The following is a 10,969-nucleotide window of genomic DNA, read 5'->3' on the forward strand; positions in this document are numbered from 1 at the left end:
ACCCTATGAAGGTCAAGGTCATCAAAGGTCAAGGTCACATGGTGTGATCATTTAAAGCTTTAAAAAATTTCAACCGGATGTTGCAAAAAAAGCAGAAGCGAAATTCAAAATTCGGCTCCCAATGTTTTTTGCGCAATCGATTGCAGAATACATTCACATCAAATTTGAGCATATCAACTTTTACCCTGAGGCCCCATTTTGAGTTTTACAAAAGTGTGTTTTTTCAATATGGCGGCCAAAGTATCACTTCCGGTCTGGATTTTATTTTAAAATTAAAGATCAGCCAAATTTTGTTGACCTACATAAATTACACCGGAAGTTATTCAACCGGAAGTAGATTTGAAGTTCAGTCGCTTTCCTGTTGAAAATCGGAAATGACGTACAAAATTTGACTGTATCATATTATTAACATTAGTGAAGTCTCTTTGCATTTAAAATTTCAGGTCAATCGATGCAAAAGCAAAAAAGTTGCAAAAAAATCGAAAAATTTGATCGAAAAAAGTGAGCGACGAATTTTCGAATTTCGTAATTTCTCAAGTGCTATCAGGTCAGAAATTACAGGTAGATTGTAAAAATGAAAACTCGAAGAAAATCGATGCAAAAATGCGCCTTCTAGAGCCGATTTTTCGACTTTTTTGCACATGTTGAACTGTGGCACTTCCGGTTTTGCAAAAATGTTCCAATTTATATTAATGCACATCGTCGCCTATATAGAAGGTCTATGATATTTGAAACGTTGCTGCAACTACTGCAGTCTAAGCTCGGGAAGGTGTGGACGAAACGAAAAAAAAAAAAAAAAAAAAAAAAGAATGGACATTTCGATAACAAACTGGGACTTTGCTGAAAGCAAAGTCCCACAATAACCAAATCAATTCGGCGAACTCAAGTCGAAAGCTGTAAATATAAAGCCATTATATATAAAGCCAAACACAAAAACTAGGTCAAACTGCCTAATTAACAAGTAAAACTCTCGATTTTTAATCAAATCTTGTTGATCAAGGAGATACATAGATATAAGAAAAAATTTTCAGGTATAATTTACATTTTTGATAATGGAAACTTTCTCAAACAAGGGGAATGTCCCTATGAATTTCCAATTTTATAATCATTAAAGTTAGTAGATTGAAACTTTGTTGACAAAGTAACAATTATGATGATAAAATTTTTAATATAAAAGATAATAAAAGAAACTTAACAATGGTACTTACGACTTGGCAGCAATTAAAAGGATAGGTACAACCATAGCAATACCTAGTTGTCCTTTTAATTTCCCCACTAGATTTAATCCTAAATAAAACAAAGCGCTGGCACTAAATGCATTTCCTGAAAATAAATATCAATCAAATTTCCAAAAAATACTTCAAAGCCAATAAGTCATATATATGTGATGTTAAATATTAAAATAAAAACATTCAAGATTTGTTTTATTTTATGGACAAACAAATACTGAAATGCCATGAACCATTTGGAGCTCCATTCTGCCACACAGGCACTATGTACAAATCAAAAATTCTCTACCTCATGGAAACTCAACAGACTTCATAATCAAAATAATTACATACCTAATACTTGTAAAATATCATCTATAATATATGGCACTTTTTGTTTAAAGACAACATTTCCTATAATTCCAATAGCTGTCATAAATACAATAGGATTGGTGACAACTCCTTTGAACACATGAAAAATAACTACTTTATTAGAATGTTTATGGTTGTGCTGATTGTTGTGGATTTCCATCAATGTAAAACCAATAGGATTTAAGAACACAAGTGATATGGGTGCTATGAGATAGATATACTGTAGATAACTGGGGTTTGTTTCTGAATATAGTGCTTGTACTGAAATATACAATAATATATATATCAGGCTGTTGTCAGAAGCTTTATCTCAAAATGTCATTACAAGTTAGAAACTTTCATTTCTAAAGAATTCTTAAGAAAAATTAGGTCATAGAAGCTTATAAGCATATTTTGGATAAGCCAATTTAAAATGAAATCAAGGCTTCCTATATACTTTGCTAGTCCAGAATGTAGAATAAAAAAACATACATATACATACAGATGAAAATGTAATAATGTCTAAAAGTGGGCATAAGGAGGCTGCATATACTTCAACTTTTGGATACATAAGGATATCTAAGAAAGTCAAGTTCTCGCAAAAAAAAAAAAAAAACAATTGAGCTATAACTATCAATACGTCACATTATCCTAGATATATATATATAGAAATAAATACAGCCCATCAAGATATCATATATGCTTTATGTTTATTATTTCTGTAGACTTCATCAATGGGCCGTTAGCTTTGATCATATAATAATATATATATAAATATATATCAATGCCTATTTAATTATAAATAATAGAGTAATAATAAACATCTATACTGATCAGTAAATCAGCTAATTGTTTTTGGCTAATAAAGAAAATAAACACTTACAAATAGGGTAGCCCAAAGCAAAATCATTACTTTGAGTACAGAATATGGCATAGAGTCCAGCACATCCTAAATTTAGAGGTCGTTTCACCACCAACGTAATCACTGCTACGATAATGAACACACAGGTTTTGGCAATCACAATACTTCCCAAAAAATACCAGTTTACTTCAGAAAACTTTAGTTGACACATGTTTTGGAATAACAGAGCTGGCAGGCAGAATTTGGAGACAAATGCCCCGATCCCTTTCCCTTGTGAACTGGTGATGACGCCAACTCTTCCAGCAATGTAACCAAATAAAATAATCACAAAACATTGTAGAATAGCCGGGTATAGATTATCAAAATCTATCTGAGTAGATGTTCCATTTGTAGCATTGTTTGATATGATAGGTGCCAATGACATTTTCATTTTCAACTTGATGGTCCAAAATGGTGGGAATTTATTATCATGGGTTACAGAAATGTAACAGATGGTTGTTCAATCGTAGAATTTTGCTGAAAAATAACAGAGCAATATTAGCCAAACATATATTACTATAGTAATATCTAATAGTTTATTCATATTCATAATACCGATTATTAGTTTAAAACAAATTCATTATCACTTGGTATTTTGAAAATAGGATCTGCATCAATATCTGAAGATTGGTACAACTAAATTTAAAATAGATTTTGGTGATTGAGAAATCAGATAACTAGAACATTTTAAAACAATCTTAAGTTTAATTTCCCAGAAACTGTTCCTAGGATCATTATGAGAAACAGTCATAGCCTTTAGAAAGGTAATCAATTATAATAAGCTTATACCTTTACACAAGTATTCCACTTTCCTAAAACAGTGATACAGGTTCTACTTAAAACATCTAGTGAATGTTTCGCTTAAACACATAGGATAAAAATATAAATTGGACAAAAAAATCTTAATTTAAGATTGTTTGGTGAAAGACCAAGACCATTGGCTGAAAAGTTGACAACAAAAGATGACCTTCACTATTCAACTCATTACAAAATAATATTATCATTTCTATCTACTACCACAATAAACTGAGTTATGATACAGGCAATTAGGATAAATTAGTTAAAAATTTCCTCTCCATATGTAAACAAAATAAATCCTTAGATGACGTTCACCTTTAACCAGTTAATTGATATCCATAAGGAAATAGTTAATTGTTTATTAAAAATATGAGAAATAAAGTTATTTTTCCACTGTATCCCACTGAGAGTGAACTATATTTAACTATTCTTACTAGGTTATTCATGATTAGCCATCAAATAGTTTGATAATAGATACCATGGCCCACTTCAGCACAATCTTCATCAAATTATCAATTGCTGTACCTCTGGTTTGTCATATGATTATGATATATTGCAACCTGAATATAGTCCATAATTTAAGAGCCATATTAGAGATACATCTGACACTTACTATTACTATAAGTTTACCAATTATTTGAAATCTTACAAAGTTGTTGTTTTTATCTGAGGTATTTATAAATGTCACGTCTATTACTACCAGAATCATGTGACTACTGGTCAATCTGGATGGATTACAGGTAAATAATTAAAGGGGCAGTATGCCAAATTTTCATTATTATTTAATAATATATATTTTTCAAAAATGTGCTATAAGCTTATTTACATCTATATATCTACTTGATCAAACTGAATAAGTTTTAAAAGGCCTAATAGTCGAAGTGTACTATTAAGTACCGGTAAGCAGCTTAAACCAGTTTTGGGGTCGGGCCTCATAAACACTCAATATTACCAAAATGCATAACGTACCAGTGCTTAAAAGTTTACATTTCAAATAGTTTTAGTGTTAAAAAATCAATGGCAGGTTTTTCCAGGCTAGGGACAATTTTCTCTATAGATTTTTTGATATAGTTTTCATAAATTTGAAAAATTAAATGAAATGAATGGAGTTTTACATCCTACTTTTCTGCACCATGTGGGCTAATGAAGACGGGCAATGCCATTCAGGGTACAATGATTTTTTCAACCTATGAAAAAAAAACCCAGAATGGTCCTTTGATAAATCATAATAATCTGAAATTATCTGTTCTACTAGCATCAAAGTAACCAACACAGATCACTGCTATTCCACTTATTAATGTTTTAAGCTTATATCAAGTCAAAAATACACAAGATTAGCTCTTTTGAATAAAGATCTTTTTTTCAAAAATGCAGCATGGGGTATTTTAATAAAAAAAAAAAAGCTTAATATATATTTAGTAGCATACTAAATAGGCCTACCATATCTACCATACAGTTGACACTTGTATCAAAATCGAAATATGGACACGGCAGATATATCTTGAATAATGTGATCTAACAAAATGTTTTTAACAGGATCTTAGTCAATGACAATGTGTGTATCTTATCAATATTCATTAACGATCTGAAGCCTACGATATCTGCATTTTGGTCCTTCTTGTGCAGTTTTGGCTTTAAATTGAAGACATCACTGAATATCGAGGATGGTTAATACATAGCTTTTTCGCAAATTCAATTTAGGCCAATGGGCAGTTTCAATTTCTGACATTGAAAGTCATTCAACAGCATATGTTTTACTTTACCAGTAGATCTACTGTTGTTACTTAGCCTACCGATACCACATTCACATCACATGCACGTTTGTTCGTGAAGGTAACAAGTCTTGTTTTCAATGAAATCAATGTCCAATCTTAAAATATGATGAGATGGAATGAATCCATAACTTTTCACAGAAGTGATTTCACATCATAAAGTTATGACCGGTACTCACCATGTTGTACTATACAACTACACCGGATTTTTCTTCACATCGCCTCCATTTTGGATTACATTAATTACAGGTCATAAGTCAAGGTCACATGTGCAGTAGCCAATCGAATATCATGATTTCTAGTTTTATTTTTTTATTTTCGCTTGCATTCCCTGGCTTGTTATTAATAAATTTATTCTTTTAGAAGAATTTTATGTATTAAAAAAGAATATTTAAATTATCTGTATAAAAAATCAACAAATTTCGATTTACCAACGAAATTGCAAAGACGGTAATGATCCGATAGATATGGAGCCTACTAATTACTCTCTGATTAAACTATGGAAGCTCAAATACGACATGATTTGGTATTTTTGAATTTCTAATTTGAAAAAAAAAATATTGAATTTGAAATCTTAATTTCGAAATTGAAAATTTAATATTGAATTTGAAATCTTAATATTAAATTTGAAAAAATAATTTTGAATTTGAAAAAATAATTTCGAATTTGAAAAAAATAATTTCTAATATATTTTCTATTTTAGTGACTGGTGTATTCAAGACCATATATACTATACAAACGAGCCTGGTCACTCTGACTGAAACGGTTTTCTATGGAGACGCCAATTTTATTAAGCGACTGCATCGCCTCTTGCGGCTGGATGCCAAACTTCGGAAAGCCAATGCCCGGTCCCTTAATTGCTTTGAATAAAACTGTTTAAAACTCAAGTACTACGTCCATATAACAATCGCGTTGGCTCAGTATGTTAGAGGTGTTTTTGCTAATCTGAAGGTCCAGGGTTCCATCCCGGCATGGATACCTTCGGATTTTTCAACCCGCTGTCCCTGGCTGCGAGGAAAAGGCGTCTAGTTGTGCGGATGGGACATTAAACCGAGGGTTGTGCAAGATGCAAATCGAAAATAAGAGAAAATTAATGCTGCTATCCTGGCAAAATTTCTCTTATTGCACACTGTATGGCCATGGCCTTGCATCATTAGCCTGAAAGGGTGAAAAAAGTAGGACGTAAAACTCCATTTCATTTCAATTCATTTTGTCATGTGGTCGGTAAATCGAAATTGTCGATTTTGTCAAAGCAAATTCATATATCAGCTTTAAATCACTAATCAATTTGGAATATTTCCGTAATCAGAAACACACTTCCCTGCCAGAAATGTCATCCAGAAAATTGCCTTGACTCATTGACCTTGTGTTTCAATTCCCCGAACATGAACAGTTATGTAACACATTTTGTGAGCTGGTATTAGTTGGGAAAGTGATGAATTAAACCCAATTCATGCAAAACTACCTATGCTTTTCAAGAATCTGAAATCTTGCTTTTTTACAGGCACATGCAACATATTTCATGGTGATATTACCCGGCCCCTTTTTACCATTAGTGCATCACGTCCGACCCACCCCAAGATCCCACAGTGCCGCAAATTTGATTGTCATGACCACATGAGGATAGAGTTATATATTGTAATCGTTAATTTTCGACGTTTTATTCAAGGCAGTTAAGGGACCGGATATGGCCTTTCCGAAGTTTGGCTGCCAGCTACAAGAGGCGATGCAGCCGCTTAATAAAATGTAGTCTCTATAAGAAACCAATGCTCAGAGTGACCAGGCTTGTTTATATAGCCCTTTTCTCACAATCACAAAAAATAAAAAATAAATTAGAAACTATTTTTTTTTCAAATTCAAAATTATTTTTTTCAAATTCAAAATTATTTTTACAAATTCAAATTTCAAATTCAAAATTCAAAAATCAAAATTCAAAATTCAAAATTCTATATTATTTTTTCAAATTCGAAATTCAAATTTCAAATTCGAAATTCGAAATTCGAAATTCAATATTCAATATTCAATATTCAATATTCAATATTCAATATTCAATATTCAAATTTCAAATTCAAAATTCAAAATTATTTGTAAACATATTACTGAGGGGAATTTTCAGACCAAAAAGTAGGTCATTTTCGCGAGAATTTTCTGGGAGCACAGTGTCTATTTCAAATGTAAAATCACTGAACCTTATATTTCCAAGACCCGAAGACGTTCTAAGACAAATGGTATAGGCCTACAGTTGAAAATTTAATTCGATTTAAAGCTCAATGTAGTTAGAGAGTAGGTATTATGAAAGCTTCAAACGATTCGGGTTTGATTAAGATTAAGGACAAATTCAAAAATACTTGCATTAAAAGTTGGGCACCTAAAAAAAATCCCTAATCATGGTTCAATTAATCTATTTCAATGCTTGTCCCATGACTCTCGTGCCAATTGAACCAATAATACCGACATTATAAAACCTCTATATTTGATATCTGATAACAAGTGATAACAGGGTTCCTATCTGTCATTTAGTTCAAATCTTTATGACTTGCATTTATCTACAAGTTACTTTACAAAATAAGTCATCACATGAATTTTATATATCAGCATACATTATATATATATATTTATTTTAATCTACAGGATTATATTTTCCATTTCATGATACACTTTTAGGATCTACCAATTACAATGATATGATGGATATATACCACCATGCAAAGAATATATCACTGTAAGCTACATAGTTTATTCCCGTTCAAAGTATTATCGTATATCGTAAGAGAGCTATATATGATATCGAATAATTCATATTACCAGAGAGCTATATTTAATATCGAATAACTCATACTTCCAAAGACCTATATTTAATATCGAATAATCCATGTTGCTAGAGAGCTAAATTTATTAACGAATAACTGCCAAAGAGCTATATCAAATACTGATTTATTCATGTTGCTTGAAACTAATTTATATATTGAATAATTCATCTTTCCAGAGAGCTATATTCAATATCGAATAATTCATGTTGCAAGAGGACTTTATTTGATATAGAATAATTTATGTTGCTATAGAGAGCTATATTTTTTAGCAAGCTACTCATTTTGTAAGAGCTATATTTGATATCGAATAATTCATATTACCAGAGAGCTATATTTGATATCGAATAACTCATATTGCCAAAGACCAATATTTAATATCGAATAATATATGTTGCTGGAGATCTTTTAATATTGAATAATTGATGTTGCGCGAGAGCTATATTTAATATCGAATAATTCGTGTTACAAGGGAGCTATATTTGATACCTTTTTATTTTATAAGAGAGCTATAATATGTGATATTGATTAAATCATATTGCCAGAGCGCTATTTTGCAATATTTAATGATTTATGTTGCCAGAGAGCTATATTTGATTTTGACTTATTCATGTCATGTATATATTTAATATAGATTAATTCATGTTACAAGAGAGCTATATTTAATATCGAATGATTCGTGTTAAAAGGAGGCTATATTTGATACCTTTTTATTTTTTAAGAGAGTTATATTATGTGATATTGATTAAATCATATTGCCAGAGCGCTATTTTCAATATTTAATGATTAATGTTGCCAGAGAGCTGTATTTAATATCGAATAATTCATGTTGCCAGATATTTGATTTTGACTTATTCATGTCATGTATATATTTAATATCGATTAATTCATGTTACAAGAAGCTATATATTATATCGATGAATTTATGTGGCCATAGAGAGATTTTCTGAACATGAATGCTTTTCTACCGATGTAAAGTGAACCTTGCTGTAATCGCTTGTATATTATAACTTTACAAAAACATGTCTCTATTAAGCCAACATATATGCATATTCCATTGAATATCACACGTCCATATTAATAATAGAAACTTGTATACAAATATAATAAACAACCTCCCGCCAAACGTTTAGAGCAAATTCAACCACATTTTAAACAGAAACTGTGCCTGGTAAATAGTTGCGGAATAGTATCTAAAGGTAAGCTAAAAGTGTCTTATATCAACCGTCCTACATTTATGCTCTATCTATGCTGATTAACACGGACAAGGTATTTTGGTCAGAGTAATACGGGCACTAGGTATTTTGGTAATAGTAATATAAGGGCACAAGGTTTTTTTGGTCACTGTAATAACGACACACGGTATTTTGTCCCAGTAAGACAACCAGTTAATTTGGTTAAAGTATTGAGGGTACAAGGTAATTCGGACACATTTATGAGGGCACAAGGTCCAGACACTGAGCCGTCCTAGAACTACCCTTTTATGCTGAGTCGCCAAGCACAAGGGCTATATACCAGTACCTTTTTTGTAAGTCGCGGCTTGGGACCGAACCTTCCGTTTCTAAGGTTGACGCTCTTACCACTACCTGGGACGGTCAAGATGTGTGTCATGTTCAGCATTCCTTACTGCCAATGAATTAGACAACTGTTTTATTAATATCTTAATTGCCGTACCTCGGTTAAGTAACAATACATAAGAAACCACCTCAGTAGAAGACCGTTTTTGATTATTCCTTTGAGTGGTCTCTCAATACAGTTTTAATGCACATGTAAGTTCAATTGTCATGGTCAATAGTATTCATTTAAATATTTCAATAAATTATTCAGAGTATTTCAAACATACGTACTCTCATCTGAGAATTTAAGATTTAAGATGTTAAAGAAAATTCAAGTTACTAATTTGAAAATTCAACATACTAACTTGAAAATTCAAGTTACTAAATTCAAGATACTAGCTTGAAAATTCAACATACTAGCTTGGAAATTCAACATACTAGCTTGAAAATTCAAGATACTAACTTGAAAATTCAAGTTAGTATCTTGAAAATTCAAGTTACTAACTTGAAAATTCAACATACTAATTTGAAAATTCAACTTGAAAATTCAACATACTAACTTGAATATTCAACATACTAACTTGAAAATTCAACATACTAACTTGAATATTCAACATACTAACTTGAATATTCAACATACTAATTTGAAAATTCAACTTGAAAATTCAACATACTAACTTGAATATTCAACATACTAACTTGAAAATTCAAAAAAAAAGAAGAAGAAATGAATGGCCCTAATACGCTTCAGTAAAAAATACCACATGTAAAAATAATAATTATTTAAAAGAAATATTGAGTAAAATAAAAAATGATCTCTTCCTGAGGTTTTTAAAAATTTCAATTTAATTTTAACTACAAAAAAACCCGGAAAATCCTTTATTTTACTTCTCTTCTTGAGAATCTCTACAACCTTCAGAACCCTGACCCTACCTACCCTGTTACCAGATATTTCACCCCGGTTATCTCAGTTAACAATACATTATAGGTTTTTGTTACTGGTAATTTACTTTGTATTGTGTTGGCTACTGTTACTAGTAGTTTGGTCATCCCTGTTGGCCTCTGTTGAACTACTTGTTACTGGTATTATCGTTTAACATTACTTTGCGGTTATCTGTTGATGGTATCCCATTTATGTCTGTTACTAGTACTTTGTTGGCTTCCTTTTTTTGTTATCTCTGCTAACAATACTTTGTTAGTTTCTGTTACTAGTATTCAAGTTGTCTTTGCTAACAATAATTTGTTGGACTCTGTTATTAGTGCACTAGTTATCTCTGTTCACAGTTCTCTGTTGATCTCTGTTAGTGGCATTCTATGTATTTCTAGGTACACACGTTGTTGTCTGTGTACAATATTTAGCACTGAGAGATAAAAATGTTAAATGCGAAGGTAGAATGAACAACATCAATTTAGAATTCGCATCATGGTGGTAAAATCATCTAAAAGCATCTAGCACAATGCTTACTTTATGAGCTCTCACCGTATGATAGAGTTCATTGAATGGAGTTGTCATGTTCACTAACTTCCCTATATTCACCCAAAATAAGTCTAGCTATATATAACTGTTATATAAACA

General features: G+C 31.3%; 1 protein-coding gene across 1 annotated transcript in view; it reads right to left on the bottom strand.

Moving 5' to 3' along the window:
* Positions 1-2,845, bottom strand: part of LOTGIDRAFT_126759 (hypothetical protein) — a gene marked incomplete at both ends in the record, with an annotated part of 18,399 nt that extends 15,554 nt beyond the window's left edge. The window contains 3 exons of the mRNA XM_009063089.1: positions 1,209-1,323; positions 1,563-1,841; positions 2,443-2,845. Of these exons, the coding sequence (XP_009061337.1) occupies positions 1,209-1,323; positions 1,563-1,841; positions 2,443-2,845 (797 nt within the window). The remainder of the gene's footprint in view (positions 1-1,208; positions 1,324-1,562; positions 1,842-2,442) is intronic.
* Positions 2,846-10,969: the final 8,124 nt, after the last annotated feature.

The sequence above is a fragment of the Lottia gigantea genome (genome assembly GCF_000327385.1).
Source record: "Lottia gigantea unplaced genomic scaffold LOTGIsca_55, whole genome shotgun sequence".
Taxonomy (NCBI): domain Eukaryota; kingdom Metazoa; phylum Mollusca; class Gastropoda; family Lottiidae; genus Lottia; species Lottia gigantea.